The sequence below is a fragment of the Neopelma chrysocephalum genome, unplaced genomic scaffold, assembly GCF_003984885.1.
Source record: "Neopelma chrysocephalum unplaced genomic scaffold, ASM398488v2 Primary Assembly neopelma1_42b, whole genome shotgun sequence".
NCBI lineage: Eukaryota > Metazoa > Chordata > Aves > Passeriformes > Pipridae > Neopelma > Neopelma chrysocephalum.
Genome location: NW_020897701.1, coordinates 5,359,453 through 5,381,993, shown reverse-complemented (window position 1 = coordinate 5,381,993; position 22,541 = coordinate 5,359,453). Strand labels below are relative to the sequence as shown.

The window sequence follows — 22,541 nt, the reverse complement described above, 5'->3', positions numbered from 1 at the left end:
CTTCATCTAGTGTTCTTCATCACACAGGGGATGCTGGCATTCCTGCATCACCCTGTGAAACACCGGCATTATTTTCTTAATTTTTAAGCTGCTAGTTGAACTTTGGTACATATTAGAAGTTTATAAATCTAAAGCAACATTGACAGTTATCAGTCTATCAAAAAGGAGCACAAAAAACACAGGAAACATTACAGTGTGAATGTATGAACACTTGATTGCTGTATTAGGAGGGCCCATTTCCAAAGTCAAGCAACATCTCTGGTTGCATAAACACACACAGTTCTAAACACTCAGTAAGAAACCTGCAATTCCTTCCTAAGGAAACCGCTTTCAATCAAGACTACAGAAAAATGAGACTGAAAAAGCTCTTAATATATATTACTGCTAACTTGCAACAGACTCTTCATCTACTTCAATCCATGTTATAAATTGGTTACTATTTTTCCTAGGGACTTTTGTTCTACTTCCCAAGTTGAGCACACAATGCCTTGATTCAGTACTACCCCCTTTAAGACAAAATATAGTTCAACTCGCTAAAGTAGATCAATAACTTCTTCAAAAGTTTTATTGTTTGGCAACATCCAGCCTAACTGGGGTTTTTAAGTAGCACTAATTTCAACCCGGTGCCGTGGTGCAAACAAATTATTCTGGGCTTTACACCTTTTCCACCCAAGGAACTGCTGTTGACTGAAGAGGCATTCCCCGGATCTGTATTCGAAAAACCTGGAACACCAAATACCGCAGAGTTACAAGCCTGAGAGAGATTTCCAAGCTGTGCCTGTTACCTGGTGGGCAGTTGCACTCTGGAGCCGCTTCTCTAGCTACTCGTATTTTTGCCAAGTGCTCGTACGATTTCTGTGGGCGAGAGAAGCAACATGAGGGCACTCGGCGAGCAAGCTCCGCCACAACCAGCGCTCCCGACCGCGGCCGCAAGCTGGGATGTACCGCTATTCCGTAGGCTACGCAGCCAGCGATGGCTTCTCCGCTTGGACTCGGCCTAAGGTGTCTCACTGACTTCACCACCCCGACAACAACAAAACCAAGCCCGACACCTCCGACTCTCTCCCACTGCCGCCGCAAGTGGCCCCCGCCTTTTCGCCTTCTCGACACGCGCGGTCCAAAATCGCGGGGACGGCGGCAAGTTACAGATGAGCAAAGCGCCGGTGTCGTACGCAGGGGTCCCCCGCGACACCCCATCCTGCCCGCTCCAGCAGCCTGGAGCGCCCCCCGGCCCGCCTCTGCCCCGGCCCCGCCGCCCCCAGGGGATGCGGGCTCACTTTCGCCGCTTTCCCCGCCATCTCCCGCCCGAGCAGCTCGCTCCGGCCTCCCGCCGCCCCGCACACAGCATCTCCCATCCCCGGCACGCGCACACCGCCCGAGAGCGGCCACCCCCGTCCCGCACACCTGGGCGAGAAGTCGCTCCACTTTCTCCTGCATCATCGCGTTCAGCTGCTCCAGGGAAAAGCCAGGCAGCGGCGGGAGCGGGGCGGCGGCAGAAAAGCTCCCTCGGGCGCCTTCGATGGCCGCGACCCTGGCCTGGAGGTCGCTGGTCCGCACCCCCAGGTAGACGCAGGAGGCCGCGGCCAGCGCTGAGAGGAGCGCAGCCAGCGCCGAGCCGAGCGGCCCGGCCCGCCGCGGGCAGCGCTCCCCGCCGCAGCCAGGCTTCCCCAGGCCGGGCTTCCCGCTGCCGCCGGGCTTCCCGCTGCCATCCCGTCCTGCGGCTCCTCGGCTCTTCCCCAGCGTGCTCGCACACCCTTCAGCTGCGGCAGCTTTGATTTCCTTCCCTCCGCCCCCCATAGAGGCAATTAGTTTACAAACAGCGGCAACAAAAATAAGGCAAAAAAGTACGAGAAAATAAATAACACCAAAAAAAAAAATGCGGTAAGTAGAAGAAGAGCCCGCGAGGGGCTCACACACTTTCAAGGCGGAGAGGCAGCGCGCACCGCAGTCCGCACCGCACCCCGCCCGGCAGCGGGTCGCGACTCACCCCGCAGCGGGGGCGGCGGCGGGAGGGGGGGGGGGAGGTGGCGAAGAGCCAAAAGCCGGCAGCAGGGCTGGGTGCGGGGTGAGCCCCCGCGGCTTCCACCCGCCCTCCGGAGGAGCAGCGTGCTCTGCTAGCGGTTTGCCACTTGTCAGAGAGGTTTTCAGGCGCGGGGCGGGAATCGCTCCCGCTCTCCTCCCCGCCGCCGGCGGACTTGTTGCTGCCCCTCCACCTGCCTGCCGGCGCCCAGCAGCCGCGCCGCGCCAGGCGGGGAAGCCCGCAGGCGGCCCGCGCTGCCCCGCTGTCAGCCGCGGAGCCGCCCCCGCCCGCCGGCCCACCTCCCGCCCTCATCAGCATAATTTATTCACCTAGGCACAGGGCTTGCCTGGGCAGCGCGGGGGGCTCGCCGTGCCTAATGTGTGTGCGGAGCGCGGAGCACCAGGCTCAGAGATGTTGAGGGCGAGGGGCGCCGAGATTCTGGGGGCGGGAGGGGGTGCCCATGGCGGGCGGCACCAGGGAAGGGGCTGCAAGGGGCGCCCGGCCCCGCCGGGGGAAGCTCTGGAACACCGGGCTAATTTACGGCGGTTTATGGCCGGGCTGTCAATGCCCACGGTGCGGGCATAAAACACGGGAGCTCCCTGTCGTCCCGTTCTTTTTTTAGAGCGCGGAGGATAAACGTGTGTAACTCAGCAGCCCGGCTCCCGGCGAGCGCGCAGGCACCCGATTCAACGGCTCGCTTCCAAGGGAGCAGTATGCACTAACTCCCCATTGTATGGCGAATGTTTAATTTTAGCCAGTTTTCTTTCTGCTTGTTTATTTACCCAGTTGCTTCTTCACTTTTCCATGCATACTGGCCAGTTTTCATTGTTTCTGGTTTGGTTGAATAGAAAGGAACCACTAACATCCAAGGAACTGCACGCATGGCCTGATGGGAAGCTTATTGGTTTCTGGTCCTTCCCCGTCTGCCTCTTATCAAGATTCCAAATGCTGCATTGACCTGCTGTAGTTTGGTTCTCATCTTGGCATTACCACAGTGCATCTCCTACGTAGCACTTTTGTGTGACATCTCTTGTGCTCAGTACGCTTTTCAAACCAGGGGAACTTCTCAAAGCAGGACCAGACATCAAAGAAACGTGTAGTTCACCCTAGTTGGCATCATGTGAATACTGACTACTTACAGGATTCACGAGATGAAAAAGAGACTTGTCCAACTATGGCACTTCTCAAACAAGACTAAAAGTATTAGTTTGTACTATGAATCAAGTTTCCTTATGGAGTCATATTTGTGCAGTTTTATTACCTATTGTTTCCCAAGTGTTCAAGCAGTCACAAATGCCATGAAGATGTGGATCCAAAAAGCTTTGTGGGTTTCATTATACTTACTTGAACTTTGAATAGAGTGTACCAGAAGTTCACAGCTAGTCACTTACTCTTCATAATTTTTCTCTTCTTTCTAAACAAAAAGTTTTGTGGACTCTAATCGGGGAGAAGAAATTGTGATTACATAGCCCTAGGTGATAGTTTCTTCACAATAAACAGTTAATAGTTGCAATGAACAGTTTGCAAACAAATTCCCCCAAGCAGCACATACCTTATGATCAGGACTTGTGAATAACAACTGCGCTTTTCAAAACAAGGACTTGCTCACAGACTATCTGTTGGCAATCAGAAGATGAAATAATATTTGGAATTAATAAACTGACAGAAGAAAACAAATACTACCCACATGCTCTTATTTGGCGTGTAGCATGGGCTCCCCGAGTATGGTATGAGCAGTGCCCAGGCTGCTTCGTAGTGGCTGGCGGCTCGCGAGGCGCTGGAAGCCATCGGCGCCAGCTCCAGCACTTCACATTACCCCCTGCTGTTAGTAGCCAGCACCATTACTCAGCCCTGCTCGAGGTGACATCCAGCAAAGTAACACTGCAAACCCTCAGGATATGATTGTCATTTTATGCTGGGGGTTAGTGAGGGGCCGCCAGGGGCAGGATGGCTGCCCACACCCCGCTGCTGCTGCCTGCATGGTATGCAAGTGGGTGCTGCCCCATCTAGGCCAGGGTGAAATTTCCTCCCGAGATCAGCTCTTGTTATTTCAGGGCAGGTATGGACATCCTCTGGCTGCTTTAGTGCCCCATATGGGGCCCAGAAAACCATAGGTCAGTGTGACCTGGCTCAATGTTTTGCTTGGCCAAATGATGCAGTCTTTCTGCCCAAGCATCTTTCTGTCCCCGCATCATGCCGTTTGTTTTGGACAAGGCATATTCTACATCAGAAATTAAATAGCCTGAGACAGCAAGTCCCTTCCTACATTAGATTTACATGTACTTGACATCATAAAGATTGCCAAAGGAGCCAGATCACCATGTTTCTGTGGGACACAATGCAAAGCTGTTATCCTAGTGAATAACAAATCTCATACTAGATGTTTCTTTTTCTGAAAAGGTATGATAAGAAACCTTTTTTATCCTGTCCAGGACAAATCAGAAAAGCACAACTCTAAAATATCCAAGAAATTTCATGGTTTTTTCACAATGGGTAGCTATACCTCTACACACTTGGGAGAAATGTTAGCCCTACCTTGTCTCACTTCTGAAAAAGACGAGGTTCATTCTTGTGTGTGCGCGTGTCTGCTCACACATATCCTCAGACAAAGAGAAACATGATGGAGGAAAGTGAGAGGAAAAAGAGCAGTGCCAAGTCTTCCTCCTTGCTTCAGCTTACAGTTACATTTTTCTTTTTTGCTAAAGCTTGGTTCTGGGAAAGATGTCAGATAAAAGTTTATTAAAATGCTTAAAAATTATTTGATAGTGACAGAATTTGAGAACAAATTATCTCCAGTAGCTTTTTTCCTAATGTGTTTTCACACAGAAATAGATAACAGAAAGTCTTTGAAAATGCAAATTAATAATGTGCTCTTCTTACAGAAAAACCATGGTGATTTTCCTGATGGAGGCATTATTTGTCCACTTCACAGCAAGGTTGGTCCAGAATAGACTAGACTGGACTGTGGAATCTGAGCAGCAAGCTGAATTATGCACAGTCTGATTAAATCTAGCACAGGAGTTGTTTGTGTAGGTGAAGAACATAACACAGCTGTTTTACCTGTTATAAAAATCTCCGGTCACGTCTGCCCGAATAGAGAGCATTAAGCAGCCATACCCTCCTGTGCTTTGTTACTTGATACCATCAAGTGGACAACCAGCAGCTATGCAGTAAGCTTGTCCCATAAACACAAAAAACTGGATAAAAAATTGTTAAGACACAGCATTGCTGCTTTTGCCAGCTTTCCACAAGCGGGAGGCAGAGCGAATCCAGGACAGGCATATGTTCACTGCCAGTGAGCCTGCTTCTTATTTTGCAGCCATGATGATGCCAGAGTCAAGAAGGCATCTACTTAGGATCATAACTAAGATTAAAACCAGATTGCTGTAGCACTTTGGAGAATGCTATCCATGCAATGAAAGAACTGGGTTTCTTCTTTTTTTTTCCCTCTCTCTCTCTGTCTCTTAAAAAACCCCACTATTTTTTACCTTTTTTATTGGTGAAGATTTATAGGTTTTGAATTAGAGAGGGTAACTTGGTTTAAGGAGTTAAACTCCTACTCCGGGAGTAAACCAGATGGCAGTTCATATGGGTAAGCAGTAATTTAACTGCTTGCAATAAGGAACTGTATCTCAGATGTTGCTGGTCACGTTTAAGATGATATACCATGCAAGTTCAGGTTACAAAACACTTAAAATGCTTTAAAAGCCTATTTTGTATCTGATAGCCAGAATATAGCAGCTTGAAATAAGAACTGTACACCAGGTGTTTTGAACTGGCCATTAGCATGTACAGGTAGAGTATAAGAAATGGCAGATCTACAGCACTCCAACTCCAATAGTAGCAAAAGGAGGAGAATTTTAAGTAAGGTCTGCTGAAGTGCTCATGCACACAGACCTGAGGCGGCCACGCTTCCCACCAGGAGGGGAGTGTTCTCACTTTGAAGATTCAAATCTCTAAAGGCCACATTTCAGCAGATCTTGTGCATGACCAGCCAAAGGTATTGACACAAGATGCTACTGTTTGCATTTCATAGGTCTGTGTTTGAGGATGTGGATGGTGTTTGCAGATAACAATTTTCCATCAGACAGAGCTAGTGTCTGGAGTTCTTTCCATATTTTTATGTCTACAGCATGCTATATTCTGGCTGACCAAAGCACAGTCGACTACTGGATTTCTTTACCAGATACAACATAAACTTGTGATTAAAATTATGCAAAAACAGATCAGTGAAAAACAAGCACTCATCTCCTGAAACAACGAGCCATGTTCAGTTTGTGATATATTTTGCATATATGATCAGGAAAGACAGAAGACAGAGAATAAATACAAGTAGGATTCTAACTTAAGTGTTAGAACTGAGGTGACACACACAAAGATAAATGCTTGAATGGTTAATAATGGTTATGCAAACCGTTCTTTTGCAAAGGTTCCCGCTTTCAAACAGAGCTTATATATTATTCATTATATGTGGACTTGAATTGCATCTGCATTCTACTTCTTCCTTCATTCATCTCTCTCCTACTCAGTTCGACCTTTGAATTAGAGTGCATCTTGCACCCTAAATGAGATTTTACTCAGAGTTTATATACTTATACTGGTAAAATGCAAGGTAGAAGCAGAATCCAGCACTTCTGTAACTTGCCTCACTTCTCAGCTCTCTGGCAGGTTAGGTAGTATGATATTTCTCACTGAGCTGCTCATAATATTTGCCAAGATAGCACAGAGTCACCAGAAAAACAACTTACTTCACTGTTTTGGGAAGAAAGTTGGAAAAGGCTTTCACTTTCAAATACCCAAATTGATTGCCTTCTGTCACTTTAAATTTAATATAAGCACATTACAGTATACATGATGCAGTACATTAATATACTTAGCAGATGGATAACACTTGCTTGTGATTTAATACTTAGATATACTCATTTCACATCTACTGCACAAACACTTCATATATTTGAATTTTAAGTCCGACTTATCTTCAGACTAGAGGTAATTGAGTCACATGAGCATAGGATTTAGTTTATTAGTTCCATAACCTTACTGGTATTTTGGCAAACCTGATATTAAAAATAAAAAGATAAAAAAACCCTTTGCATCTGGATTTTAATATATTTCACAGGATTTCCTTTTTCAACATGATGAAACCAGCTCTGCTAGACCTAAGACTGAGTCACCACAAAGTTCAGACCCTGTATGTCATTCTTACTAAAATTCACGAGTATTTTTCATGTGAATGTATTACAAAACACTTCATAACAAATAAACCAACTACCTTACCTTTTTCATAGCTTCAAATACTTGCTTTAAAATGAAGCTGATGCTTGGGAAGAATTTCACTGAAGGGAGAGCAGTCATCAGAAATAGGACACAGAGACCAGACTTGAGAACTTCAGACTGAAAGAAAAGATATCCTTGCCCTGGCTCCAGGCCAATTAATATCCCTTGGTTCCCTGGTTTGTTTATTTGTATATGAATGAACACCAGTGGAATTCATGAGTTGTGGTGAAAGGCTGGGAGGACAAAGCTTGGACTAAGAGTTTCTGAGCCTGCAAAGTCCTATATTAACATGTAACTTCACTCATGTGTGTAGTCTGATCCAAATCAATAAGATTAGTCATGGAAGTAAACTTTAACATGTGCTGATTTGAAGGATATAAAAATGCCAACATGAAAGTCAAGATGTAGGATCCAGCACAAAAATCTAATTATACAGCAGGAAAATTTCCTTCATCTTGTTAATTCGAAATTTCTTGTAGTAGAAGCAGTTATTTTCAAGAAGTGATTATATTTCTCAGAGAAATTATTACAATAAAGAGTGTACTGCTGAGAGAATTCAATGGAAACCACCTCTGAAAAAGGCAGCAGTAACTCTGAGGACATTTTTCTGCCCCAACACAAAGTTACTAGAAATGTAAAGGTCCTACAGGACAGTGCAGGACATTGGCAATCATAGGATCATTATAATGTAGATAAACTAACATTTCTATAAGCACTGCCAATGATTTACATACTTAAGAGGCTGAAGCTTCTGAAATCTACAGACATTGTGGGTCAAAAATGGACAACATTATTGTGGAACAAACAATTAGGAATCAGAAAAGGCAGAAGACAGAAGGAGAAAGGTTTGATTACCAGATTAAAAGAAAGGAGACTGGAAGCAAGCAGAAGAAAAATCTCTGGACTATAAAAAAGGGAGTTAGTTGCCTCAGGAGTTCTTCCCTTGGTTCAGTGAACGGTGTCCTCCTAGTGACTCAAAAATAGATTAAGTCTGGTGATTTTCTTTCCCCAATTTGGAATTAGTATATTCCCAGTAATTTATCTGGAATAAAATTTCTTCTTATACGCACTGCATATGTGAGTATCAGTGCCTCACTTTACACTGTCATACACAGTTCTGCTCAAGGCCATGTCCTTCTCCCTGTTTAACCAAATTACTAAGATCCTATCCTATCCTTATCAGGATGTCCAGTTACCTTCAGTTACCTTCAGCTTCCCTTCTTGATGCTATTAGTGATTCTTTGATCCACTTGATGTTTCTATTTTATGCTGCTAGGCCTGAAGAAGGCAATGGTGGGCTCAGGAGATTTGTCTTTTCCAATCAGTTGTTGAATCTCTCATTATTTCAGTTAGATGTGGGAACAGATGTCTAAATGCTCATTACTACCTCCCCAGTCAGTCACATCACAGGAAAAAAGTGTCACATCATTCAGCAAATTGCAAAAAAGTCAGTTATCCAAATGCTTTGTCATCACTCTCAAAGCTATTGTATCTTGAAAGGGAAGTCTGAAAACTAATTTTAATTTCAGATTTGTTTTCCTGTGTCACAGAATTCAATGAGATGTTGATAAAAACTAAGCGTATGTTTTTTTAATAAAAGATTATTTATCTCAGACAAATTTTTCCTAGTCTTCTGAGGACAAACAGAATTCAGCCACTGCTAAAGATAGATTCTGGAGAAAATACAAAAAATTCAAACAGGTAAAATTTGGATCAACAGAAATCACAATTTTGTTACTTCTTGCATTTTCTTCTGAGTTAATCTCTAATATGACTAACTCTATCAGTTGGTCCCCTCCACAGTTATTCAAGTCCGTTTTCAAAATGCTATGCCATTAGCAGCTGAAGATTTTAATCCCCTTCTGAAGAACAAAACTGAAGCTTTCTGGGAAATTGTTGCTTGTTCATGCAAATTTTCCAAAGAAAAATCTTTCCTTCCTGATCATGCTCAGATTCTAGGAAGATAAAAATGCCCAATTGCATCACACCCAAGGTATGGGGGGAAAAACCAGCACAAAACCCATGCCAAAAAACAACCAACAAACAGAAAACCCTTCTCTTAAAGGCTTATCTATGTCTGCAGAACAACTGTTTAGATTCTCTGGATCAGAACGAAGTACATTTTAAGCTGCCTGTAAGTACATGACAAAACCTACACAACAGGGTTACTGTGAGGTGCAAAAGAAGTGTGTATTATGGATTTCACTTATTTTTCAGATTTTTTTTAGGGGACATCCTTTTCTCAAACCTTTTATCCCCATGTTTTATCTTTCAGCTGTCACTTTCCCTCTCTTTGCAAAATAGGCTTCAATCTGCCACTCTGCAGAGTGGGAGCACATGTAGATGTCTGCAGGCTTTTCAGAGCTCCTGGCTTTTTGACTCTCTAGGCTTCTTGTTCTCCCTACAGAGAGAAAGGGGGAAAAAAAGCTCAATTCCTTAAGGCTGCACAATTGTAAAGGCTTCAAAAGGATGGTTTTTAGGGAAAGGGATGGTCAACCATTGAGGCTGGTTCCAAAAGTCAGTGTTAAAGGTCTCTTTCACATGTCTTTTCATCTATGAACAGCACTGTAATCTCTTCCATGTGAAATTATCAGGGAAGGAAAATGGGGTAAGATACGTGCAATATCTGGACAAAAATTAGGTTGTCATTATGAAAATTATGGATCTAAGGTGTCTGAGCACAGCCTCAGAGAGTTGCAGAGCTAAAAATTAAGCTGGTGGTCAGAAAAGTGTCTTATCATGAACATTTAGGACATTTTTCCTTGCCATGAGTAGAGAGATAAGGAAGCCAGTCAGGAGACATTATCAGCTAAAGAATCCATAGATCTGTAGATTTCACAAGTATTCATGTGAATAAGCATAATAAAATAGCCCGGCTGCTTGGGATTACAGGTCCCAGCCTTGTGTCTGCATCATCTCAGCTCCGTCAGGCCGCCAGCTGCCAGAGACTTTACTGAAACCTTCAGGGACTCAGATTCTTTAAATTACTGTCATAGACTTATTGTAGCTGTCATATTCTTTACACTACTTGTATTATTTTTATGCCAAAGGTAAAGTCAAGCTGTTTTGTCTTCCCTACTTTCTGTGCCTGTAAGAAAATTTAAGTCTTTGATGATAATGCTGGCTATGGAGATCAAACCCAGTGAGTACTGACATAAGGGAGAAAGGGACTACCAGGTAACCTCTTAATTTACCATCCTTAGTATTATTCATGCTCCCTAGTCCTGGATCTCTTCTGCAGAGCTTCCATTTTCCACAGCCCCGCTATGCTTCTTCCTCACCCAGAGCCCTCCACATGTACGCTTTCCAGAAAATTGCGCTGCTGCATTATAGATGTCTGCTTAAACATCAAAACAAAGTTTCCTGCTCCTTTAACTTTCCAAGACTGCACTGTCAAAAACAGTCAACTGCAAGTTACATATGCATTAAATGCTCTCTCTGTCTCAGTCTCTAGGGGAGTTGTGAGAGACACTGTCTTTATAGGTGAGCAGGAATATATTGGCAACCAGTCATATGAGGTCGACAGCAAATGTGTATAATGGTGAGGGTTGATAAAGGAGAAAGCTGGAGGAGAAGGGTAACCTTGCATTAACACTGCAGAAAGCAACAATGTGGGAAATATGAATAAAGGGAATTTATTATGGTCTTTTATAGTTGAGGACAATGCTCCTAAATGCTCTTTCTTGATGAAGCAGAGGTAGGACTGAGAGAAGAGAATGGACATGCTTTGATGGTGGGATGGTAGCACTATGGATGAAAAAGGGGAAGGGCATAAAAGATCTATAATGGTGACACAAAAGATATTTATATATACAGGGACTGGGAGGAGATATAGGAACTTTAAAGCTATGTTTTACCAGCTAGCTGGAGGACAGGATGAAGATATCTTCTCTGGGCTTGATAGATCTCAAGATGAGGAGGGTGCCTCTTGCATGTGGAGAGACTGCCCTGCACATGGCGCTGGGAATGTCTTGTATCAAGAAAGTGTTATATGGACTTAAGGAAGAGTGTCTTCCAGCTGTGAGATTTGTTCTGGGTTGGTTGAAACATGTCTCTGAAAACATGTCTTTCTGATGTTTCTGGTTAATGACAGCTCAAGTCTAAAATTAAAACAGTCTTTGTGTTAGAGGACAGAAACAAACCCCAGGGGCCTTTGGGAGCAGCATTTCCCCAGTGGGCTTTGGGAGCAGCACTCCCCCAGTGGGGCGGGAAAGGGAATGTTTTTCATCACTGCAGCTGAAGTATTTTCTGCTTGATGTGGAATGCCAGGTGGGTGACCAGAGTTGCAGAGCACAGAAAGGCTCTCTGGAGAGGGTTCTATTCTTTTGGGGGTTTGCTCTCCTGGATGAAACAGAGAGGAAAAAAAAGGTTTGGGGAGAAGTCCTCTCTCGGGGTGCTTACTTGTATGTCTGCTTTCTGACACATACCTACCCAACATCAGTGTTCCAGTGGTTTTTGCCTGACATCATATTTAGATAAACTATCCTCCTGAAACAACAGGATGATTTGTGTATAATTTTTCATTTTTATTGAATGTAGACCTCTACTCATTTAAGAAATCTTGGACTCTTAGTTTTCTGTTTCATCTTGCCCTTGAGGATAGTTTGGTTCTGCTGTATTTTTCTATACTTGTCTGTCCTCTGTGATATTGTAAGTACTTGAGACTTATTAAATATAAAAGCTCTTTGATATCAGCTGGAGCACAGCTGAGGATTAAGCCTGCCCCTCAGTGCTCTCTCTGCCTGCTGCTGTCATGTGTAAATCCTATGTAGGAATCGCTCCCTTCCAAAGAAATCAGCTGTAGCCTGCATGAAACATAGCAGATGCTTTGCAAAACAGATCGGAAAGGAAGTGAAGATACCTTTTCCAATGATCTTCATGATGAATATAAAATCCGGCATCAAAGCAGCTTCCCTCAGGAAACCAGCAAATAGGCATCTATAATTCCTTCCTCTATAAAATGCCTCCTGGAATCTTTAGTGGGTTTGAGCAAGCACCTGTCTGTTTTCTGCCACATGGGAAAAGATGGCACAAGCATGGTAGCAGTGGTGCACACAGAAACAGTGCTGGCAGGCTGGCATGTGTGCTCCTCCTGATGGGCCTCATTGCAACCCCCCATGGGTGTCTGGGAAATGCCCCATCTGGGCATCAAGACCAGCTGACCCTGACTGAACCACTGTAACCTGACAGCATCACAGTTCTAGGTGTTATGACTGCAGGCAACAATACCTTAATCTCCAGAAGGTAAGAAAGACTTAAAAGTTACTAAGACCAAATCAAACTGGTAATACTGCTCATCAAAAGGGTAATGAAATTTGGCTGTCAGGTGGGAATCTACTTTTTCTGGCAATGCTCAAATATTTGCTGCCAAGGTTTCCTCAGCTGTACTTTACATTTTAGTTACTCGAGTCTCTATTAATGTGTCTGTTCTGGAACTAATTTATAGGTGATTTACCCACAGGAATATCAGCCCATATGCTTAAAATAAAATGGGGGATATATATATATAGATAGAGATATAGATATGTACACACACGTAGAGAGAGGGAATATAATTTTTTTTGCAAGTGATAGCATTCCTGTATGTGATTACAATGTGTAAAAAATACTCCAAAGCCGCCTTCTCAATCCATGTTTATAGGAAAAGTCCCATACACTTATAAAAGAGTGAAGAGTTCTGAAACCATACCATAAATGAGCTGTTAAACTTCATGAACTACAACCATAATGTAAAGCTTCCTGGACCAATGTGAGGGTCTGAAGGTCTTTGTAGCCTCTTTGTTAGGTAGCTGTGATGCAGGCTAGTTGCTCCTCCATGCTCACCATAACCAAACTCCTGCTCTGCTTCTCAGTGATTTCATCTGGAGGCTGGTTTGTTTGGGTTTTGTTGGTTTTTTTCCCCACTAGATACTGATTCGAAAAGATATATTGACAAAGAAATGCACATAAGCTATGGGCAGGTTTACTTCTGTAGCCCTTCCAGTGCTGCCATTCATACCCCTGTGAATTGGGGCATGCTGGAGCAATCAGCTTTCCTGAGGTGTCTGTCAGAATGTTGCTTCTTCCATACTTGATGCTAACATGTATTGATTTATTACAGTCAGGAGCTAGGACTCCCTGAAATTAATCACCCTCTGTGTTTATGTCCCACCTTCATTGTTTCTTCTTGTGGTTCCTGTGATTCTCCTCCAGTTAAAAGCTTGTCTCATCTTCCCGCTTTAGAGACAGCATACTTCTTTCCAGCACTTTGTCCCCTTTCTGACTGCTGCTGCAATGCCACCCCATCCCAGCTCAGTAGGTTTCCACAGAGCTCTACCACCAAACACCCATTGAAGACTGACCTGCTACATCTTCCTAAACACTTACAGAGGAATTGTAGCTCAGTACAAATATTTTCAATGCTGTCTCTTGAGTTATTTTGATGGTGGCTATATGAAACATCATGCAAGAAGGTGTATTTCATCATAGGATTTATCACATGGCATAGCAAAAAGGGGAAGGAACACTCTTTAGAGTGCTGTGCAGCTGAAAATGTGTATGTGTTTGCAGTTACCTGCTGGCAGGAGCTCCTCATGGGTTACATATCTAATACCATTGCTACAGGTCAATAAGATCTACCAAAGACAAGGAAGTTACCTGAGTTTAGGGTATGGCTCTCACACCAACTATCTCTTTATTTTATCTGTTTTATTGGTCTTACTTTGTTTTACCAATGGCTTATTCTGTGCATCTGAAGTCTGCATTTTTTTAGAACTCAAGCAACTTGTTTTGGCTATGTCTTGTGCTTATCTGAATTTTGTAAGATCCTATTTAAGCCCACAAAGATCACTGTTCTTTCCCCATGAGCTGTGTATTCAAGTCTCATTAATATTAAATAGGATTTCAGGGAATATATTGAGGGAAAATAATCCTCTTTAACACCTCTTTTACCATACCTATTTTATTTCTTTGACATTTCTCACCTCTTGAAGTTATTATTTCCCTGTCTACACAAGCATAGACTGCATCTCACCCTTCTAACAAGACTCCCTCCTTCCCTTGTTGAGGATTCTCAAGGAAGACAGGCATATGGCTCTTTGTGCTGTTTTCTTTTTTACTTCCATTTAAGAGATGCTGTTTGCTTCCTGTCTAAACCCATTTCCATTCAGAGACCAAAACTATTTCTCCTCTGTTTTGATCTGAAAAGGAACATGTATTTGCCCGAAGCCATATGATGTTCTAAGACTACCATAAAGACTTACTTATTTATTAGCCTTCTTTAAGCTCAAAAAATACAACCTTTTTTTTTTCACAGTATCTTTCATCCTTAAGTACTTCACAAGTTACAGCTCTAGCACTGATGGAGAAGTGCTGTGGGTTGTAGGGTTGGGCAGCCCTGTTGGAGTAGATGGCTTCATGTCAGTCCATTTTGGAAAGGAAGTGTTTTCCTATGAAGTTCAGTCTCAGTCCATCAGCAGTGATGCTGCTTGTGGCAGGCAGAATTAGGAGTTAATACCCAGCTTCTTGTGCTGTTTTCTTCTTGAAATGGTAGCCTGAGTTAGCAAGTGCCATTTCTACACATCTCCAAAATAATAAACAGCATTTCTGTACTCAGATGAACCATTTAGCTTCAGCCTCTGATTCAATTGTTTTTCCATTATACAACAATGAACTGTTAAATGAGTTGGAAATCAGTTCTGGACTAAAGATGTCTTTTCTATAGTTCTAATTGCTAACAAAGTGAAACAGAATATCAAGGCAGAGGAGGACAGATCACTTGAATGCAGTTTAGTTTTAAAGAAAATGATCTGGGGATATATTAGCCATAGCGTAGAAATCTCAGAATGAAGGCACTTAATACTTGAGATTTTGAAGATGTTGCAATTTATCATATATGACTTTAATTGCCTGTAGGTAGCTTCCAAAGACGTCTGTATGACTTCACAGTTTACAGTTACCTGGGTAGTATGCTGGTCACAATTTTTAGCTTTGTGTGAGGATTATACGGCATCTCTAGCTTAATCATTGCCGTTTTTGCAATGATTGTTAGTTAATCTTGGCTAACTCGTGTGCCTGTGATATGAATTGGTAATTGCACAGGGCCAATTAACCTTTATTTCCCAGGTGAGAGAAGCAGCTGATAGTGTAATGAAGGAGAGCTTAAAGAAAGTATCATTCCATCTGGAAAACTTACAGCAGGAGAGGGTGAGAGAACAAGGACCTTATCATGCAAGGTTGCACTTAAAATGTGTGCATAATAAAGGGGCTGTGTGAGCCATACACATCCCTAACACCAGTAATAGTCCCTGTGCTAAGGGGAAAATTACCACATTACTGTTTGCTTCTTAGTCTGTTTTTTTTTTATCCTCTCCTGTTAACAGTGGCTTTGTGAGCACCAACAAAGTAAGAGCTTTGGCTCACATTCGCTTTGAAACTGCCGCAGCTGTTTGCTGCAGGGCTGCCCCTGGCTGGTTGCTCTGCCACAGGCAGCTCTTCTGCAGCAAACAGGGCACAGCAGCACCCATGCACCTCAGCCATTTGCACATGTAGAGTGGCAGCCCACAGAAAACTGACTCTGGAAGTAGCTTTGTGAGCCATCACTGTAGGCCAATACACTGACTTGCCCCTGGCCTCTGCTATTTCTCTTGAAGTCAAAGATACCACAGTCATTCATATCATGGGCTTCCTCCGTGGGCTTCATTTATGTCTTTACTTTCCTTCTGTGTGTGCTTTCTTTAGCTGTTGAGTAGGGCTGTGTAGCCAGCAATTTGGGAATGTCTCAGAGTGAAACACTTTCCCCCTGGTCCTTCTCTGCAAGCACCGCAGGTGGCAGCTCCTTCAGAAGGGAGAAAGACAGAGAGATGAGTTCTTGCCTTCCAGATCTCAGAAGAGTTTGAAAATGTGAATACTAAAGGCTCAGAGCATAAGTGAATTTTAAAATAAATTGGGTTTGTGTACTTCAAATATTTAGAGCCAGTCATTACTTTTTTTATGAAGACCTGGCAGATTTGTGCTTTCCCATTGATGAAACAGGTGACTTACCTTCTAAGGTAGACACTTAGGCAGGCAGACTCTTCTTGAACATCAGGAAGCAGAGGGGGGTTGGGTGTGTCTTAACGTTATGCAGAGCCATGTCATGGCTGACCTGTTGGCCAGCGTGAGGACCTCAGTGTGGGAAGGAATCTCCCCTCTGGCCCCACAGGCATGGGGCCCCTTGCAGTAGCACTGAGCAGGGAGCGTGTGGACCATTTCTCCCATGTATCTGCACAGGCAGTGGCACTCGCAGGGGAAGAGAACCAAGAGGAAACAAGATGACGACTCCTCATTTACCTGACTGGAATATGGGGGGATTATCTACAGCATCCAAGAGAGTCTTTAGTCAGTGCACTATTAAATAAAATGGTGTAATTGTCAAAAATAGCACAGACCATTTCCATACTGCCTGCTGTACTTTGTAGGCACATGCAGAGCTCCACTAACATGACAGGATGTACAGTGGCACTGAGCATACAGAGAGAAGGCAGGAATCAGTTGTTTTTACTGTGTTACCAGATCACCAACAGAGAGGTAGAAAGGGAAAGGGGCACTTTTCAGCAATGCCCCTGCCTAGAGCAACAATAAGAGGTGCTAAGCAGCTGCTACTGCATCAGGCTGGGCATAGTTAACAGCCTAGCTTAGACCAGGAGTGTGCTTTTCAATGAATTGTCTGATTACCCTCCACTACCATGTTCAGGTTGGCAGTCTGGATGCAAGAGGCTGGACACCACCCTGCTGGAACAAAATAGGGTGATGTGGCTGTGGATGAAGCCCCTGAAGCCTATACAGTGTCAGTGTTGTGTCAGGAGCACCCGTGGTCCTGCCCTGGATCTTTGCAGGGACCACATCAAGGAACAGGTCTTAAATGGGTTGGAGGTTCCAGGAACTAAGGAAGTTCTTGATAGCTCCATATGCTGTAGTATGCTTAACGTAGTGAAACCGTTATGTTACTTTTAGGTCCAGTTTTCACACGTGAGGTGTGAGCACAGGCTTCATTTTGTTTTTTAAAGGTGTGACTCTTCCTTTGCAAGCTGTTCTAAATATGTGCCTCCAAGTTTAATGTGCCAAAATAAATGTTCTGCTACATTCTGATTCTGGTTTGGATTTTTATTCTGAGTTTTAAGCCAGTAATGTGCACAGTTATAAATTTGGTATCAGTGTTCAACACCATCAGATACATGATACTCATGTTGCTTTGGTCATGTTTCTTCTTCCCCTTAAGTTGTTGGCCTATTCATCGCTAAGAAAATCATAGAGAAAGGAAAGTCTTAGAAAGAAAAATTCATTTAATTCCAGGATATGAACCCAAGTCTGTGGCCAAATTTTCCTTTTTTTTTTTTTTTTTTTTTTTTTTTTTTTAGGGAAAAACCTGTATTCCAGTTAGGTTTCAAACAAAACATGATTTCTTTTTTCTTTTTAACAAGACTGCTGATTATGCTGGTAAAAGTTGAGCAAGCAGTACTGGCTTTATTTAAAGCCTCAGCTGCTCAGGTAGCCACCAAATATAGACGAGCTCTTACAGGAACTGCTTGCAGGATTCTAGTATTGTTTAGTTTGAATACAAATCCTAGTCTAGGGTTTCATACCACAACTAGACTTAATGTAAGTGATATTCTGATCTGGAGCCAAGCACCACATCTGACCAAATCCAAATATGTCAGAATCCCAAAATGTATTTTAAGTATAGCACATAACAGAGTCCCATGAAAAGTTATATGATAAATGTAACCAAATAGGAATATTTTCATAAATAAATGAGTTCTTGAGCCATTGAGCCCTTTTGCCATGGTGTTGAGGATGCAGGGTCAGGTCCTTATCCATTTGTGCAGAAGAGGTTTGCGCTCAGACTGTTCCAAAGCCATGTGTGAAGGGCACAACATCAATTGCAGAGATGAGAAAAGGAGCCAAACTCCTCAAATGCTATGACCAGATGGCCCAGCAGGTAACTGCTGCGCAGGAGGGGCCCACTTTGAGCACTGCTGATCCTCAGGGCCAGCTGTGAGGCACCTCTTTGTCTGAGAGATGAGACACCACGGGCTACAGTGCCTGGCTCTTTGGTGCTCTCAGCAGGTGGTTACCAAGCAACATCACAGCTTCAGACCTGCATTGTCCTCCCTGCCACTGGATGGATGCATCAGTCACTGCTGCTCCTCTTGGGAGGGAGAGAATATGATTTTGGAGGAGAGTGGGAGGAAGGTGGCCACAAATGAAGGAGATTTATATATCCCTCACCCTCTAGATTGCTGCAGATCAGCTGTCTGGTACTTACAGATAGTCTTCAAGGAAAATTCAGGAATCTGAATTCAATCATTTCACAGCAAATGAGATTACTGTGAAAGAAAAAAGATTCCAGATGCTTGCTCTCCTTGCAAAAGAGCAAATGCTCTTGACTGATTTTTAAGACTAGGCAATTGTAGCACCTGCCTTCCTGAGTTGTGCAATGACGCAGCTCACCCTTACAGTGACCTTCAAAGGTGAAAACAAAAAAGAGGAAATAGCTCATATTCAGAAGTACCTGTAACATATCTTGCAAGGAAAGACTGAATAGTGTTTGCCTGCTGGCTATAGCCCATGTGATGGGGTCTGGGGCTGGAACTTCACCCTGGATTCTCACACCATTCCTCTTTTACAACCAAAGAAGGTGACTGGTTTCTGCTTTTTCTTGGCTACTTTTCCTATGGCTGGGTTTGTAGCCTGAATAGTTAGGATAGGAATTTGGTGCAACACTTCATCCTGTTCACTGCCATAGCATCACAAATATGCACAAGAGAAGGAGGGACAGCCCAGGTGAAAGCTGGGGGAAGTGCAGTGCAGGGAGCCCTCTCTATGTCTGCTTTGGCAGTGCAGCCGGTATATATGGCTAGCCTGCTGATTTCTGACTTTATGCTTTTACAGAAATGTCTCATCCTGGCCAGCAGTGCCAACTCCTCCCCTTGAGCTATGAAGAAACATTTCTGCAGACTATGAGGGATGAAACATGAGGGAGAGAGAGGGAGTGGGGAGGATGTACTTTCCTCCCTTACGCATCCATGTAGTACGAAGTGTAATTCAGCCTGTGAGTCCAAACTAGTTGCCCTAGCTGCAATGCAGTCAATAGAACCCCAGTCTTTATTTGCTTTTGGACTTTCTCAGTTGTGTAATACACCTATTCCTCAAAAGAGCTTCCTAATATAGGCACATAAAGGGTGTCTGCATCTAGGAATGCTCACTTAATGGAGTAACCTCACTCATAGGCAGAATGGGCTTCAAAAGGGCCCTCTCAACACTATATCCTGCAAAAACTGGTGTAATTCATTCCTGTAAAAATCTCTGTTTAAGCAAGCAAGGGAACATGACTATGTCTAGTCTCCATCCAATTTCAAGACTGGAAAATTCTTCTGTTCCCAAAAAGAGATCTGATTTCAGGAAACCATAATTTTTGCATATTCTTGGTTATGAGATCTGCTCATTGCCTGAAAGTGCTTAGCATCTCTCCAGGTAAGGAAGTCAGGACCACATTCAGGGTAAATAAGGGTAACTGGAGCTGTGTCCAAGGGAGGCCTCACCTGACAAGCAGGATCATCAGCAGCCATGCCTGCGTTGCAATGCGGCTGCGTGATGGGGTGAGGGACACAGCACATTCTTCTCCCTGCCACAGGCATTCCCACAGAGGCAAGGAGGCTTGGGGGCTGCCAGCTGCTCGGCCCTTTGCTGCTGGAAGAATGCAGCTGAATGTGAAAACTTGTCACCAGGCTGAAACCACGATACACCTGTCCCTCCTGTCAGTCTCCTGCAGCAAAGTCTCACAGGGACTTAAAAACTCAAGCCATAAAAGTGGGATTTAACTAGCCTTATTCTAGAATGCAGTATGTAACATCCATGCTCCATATGTCCCATGATGGGAATGTCCATTTAAACCATGCTATGTAAACAAGACAACAGCTGAGGAATGGCATGAGCCGTCCTGCAGTAATTCAGAGAAGAGTTAGGCAAAACTTTAGAGGAACATTCCTTTTTGTTAAATACCTATGTCCAGAGAAATGGGAGGAATGTGTGATGGGGATCAGTGTCATCTCCTTTTTTATTACGTGGCAGAGCTGTGAGAAAACTGTTAGAAGGAGGAAAATGAGTCTTCCAGCAATGAGAACAAGGGAAACTATTTCCCTTTTTCATGTTGTTAACAGCCTTGTGTCTAGCCTGGAAAGATAACACGTCAAGAAGCTCCTTGCACTTACCTCTTATAGGTCAGCAGTGTGGGAGCTCTGGAGGAATGTACTCTGTTAAATGTATGAAAACAGCTGGCTGCAGCTGAATCAGTTGTTTCCTCCCTGGAGATGAATGTTTGTCTGTCTTTTTTTCCCCCAGTTTCTTAAAATCTAAATTAGACTACCATAATGCAGAGAAATTACCTGATATGTTCAGTGAAATTTAACAAATGCAGTAACAAGCACTCCTCAGAGCATTACTTTTGCTGTTTCTTAGCTAAAATGAGAGGAAAAGAATTGTGGTTTTCTCTTTGTTCCTTCAGTGGGCTTTTCTCCTACATCCAAACAAATATATTAATCTGTGGTTAAACAAAATATTTTATTTAACTATAAATCAAACATCTTGTCTGAGTTTTCCCATTCTGCCCCCATGCTTTCCTTTATTAAACTTAGATAAATTGAAACTAAGCATCTCTAAATTGCAGGTCAAGATGCTTGACCACTCTTAGAAAAGCAGCCCAGTGGTTTGATTAATTTGACTTTAACCTGAAAATAATTAGTTTTACCAAACTTTCATTATCGGTTAATAAAACTTCTAGCATTACAATTTTCTTCTGTTCTAGTTACATTATATATACTGACATTTGTAACAGACACTAAGATTTAATATCCTCTTAGGCAAATATTGACCAAGACAAGGGGTCAATATTAACCTGTCAAATCAATATATCCAAACATTCAGATTGGCAGTAGTTAATCTACTTATACTTATTTTAAAAATAAATAAATAGCCAATATTATCAAAGAAGTTAAAGTTGTTGGAGCTCAGAAACACACTTACTTATCATGTTGTGTACAAAACTAGTAATAAGTGTTTACTTGAAATGTGGAAATTAAAAATTAAGACCGTCATAAATCTTACTTACTTTGACCTAACCAGAAACTAGGAATCATCACACACACACTTTTCACTTGGTTGTTTAAAAGCTGCATCTGACTAAGGCAGCTTGTAATTTTACTGCCTGAGTACAGGCTTGCAGAGTCAAAAGTGAGAATTAGGTGCACTCTCTTCGGAATATCTGCTCTGCTAAACGTCCTGGCTAAACTTACTTGCATTGAGACACTGGTAGCTTGGGAGGGGAGAAAACTCTCAGGGAAGGGAAGAGAGAAAACTCTCAGGGAAGGGAGGAGAGAAAACTCTCAGGGAAGGGAGGAGAGATTTTATAAGAGCAATTTCTTCAAAGGTCTGGGTAGGAAGCCAAAATCTGCATTTAGGAAGGTTTTCAGCAAGGAAATCAGTACAAGGTGTCCATCTTAAAGAGCCTTCCATCTGTGGTTGTGGAGCAATAAGACTTCCCAGCAATGATTCCAACTTCCCCTAAAATCTGTTATTTTTGATGGCCTTGTGATAAAAAGTTAGAATCCTGCCTGAGTTACAGGGAAGTGGGCACACACCTCATCAAGCTTTCAGAGAGGATTTTGAGAAGAATTTCCCACTTACTGCATTAATAATCCTGTGTTTGAAAGAGGTACAGTGCAGAAGCTGAGAGCAGATGTGGAACAGTCTTCTTTCTCCTCTGCAAAGCATATCTTTGAATATAATATTTAAGGACCCTTGCTGTTTATTTCTGGAACTCAAGCAATATCCTCACTATCGATTAGCTGTGAGCTGGAAGTGCAAATCACCATGCAAATGAGTACACCAAGGACCCTTTTTAACAGAAAGGCAACAAAGACTCTTCAAGAAGAGAGAGGGGTAGCAGGAAAGGAGAAAAGGTTCCCCTGGGTCAGCTGTGGGGTTAGCAGAGGGAATTGAAGGCTTGGAGCTGAACCATCAACAACCTCTCTCCATTCTCACAATGGGGCATTGTTCAAGCATTTCGGTGATGTCTTCTATTAATAATGGCGTATTCTCTTTGAGTAGCCTGCCCTAGAAACTGTATGGATTAGACATCGAGTCCCACATACTTTAGCAAGGGGGAAAGACAGAAAGTGTAGAAAAGCTATGCTTGCTCTTGCATTCCTTCACCATTGAGTGCAAAAGC

The 22,541-nt window shown here is 43.2% G+C and overlaps 1 protein-coding gene across 1 annotated transcript; it reads right to left on the bottom strand.

Moving 5' to 3' along the window:
- Positions 1-654: 654 nt before the first annotated feature.
- On the bottom strand, positions 655-2,217 carry LOC113964655 (collagen alpha-1(XXV) chain-like). The gene is made up of 2 exons (XM_027677164.1): positions 1,405-2,217; positions 655-855 (listed from the first exon to the last, which is right to left on the bottom strand). Exons 1-2 carry the CDS (start codon positions 1,795-1,797, stop codon positions 655-657), a joined length of 594 nt encoding a protein of 197 aa, XP_027532965.1. The 5' UTR covers positions 1,798-2,217.
- Between the last annotated feature and the right edge of the window lie 20,324 nt (positions 2,218-22,541).

Coding starts and splice junctions, on each gene's coding strand:
- LOC113964655 (XM_027677164.1), bottom strand. CDS start 1,797: ATGGGGGGCGGAGGGAAGGAAATCAAAGCTGCCGCAGCTGAAGGGTGT. Junction 856..1,404: donor TGGAGCGACTTCTCGCCCAG/GTGTGCGGGACG, acceptor TCTCGCCCACAG/AAATCGTACGAGCACTTGGC.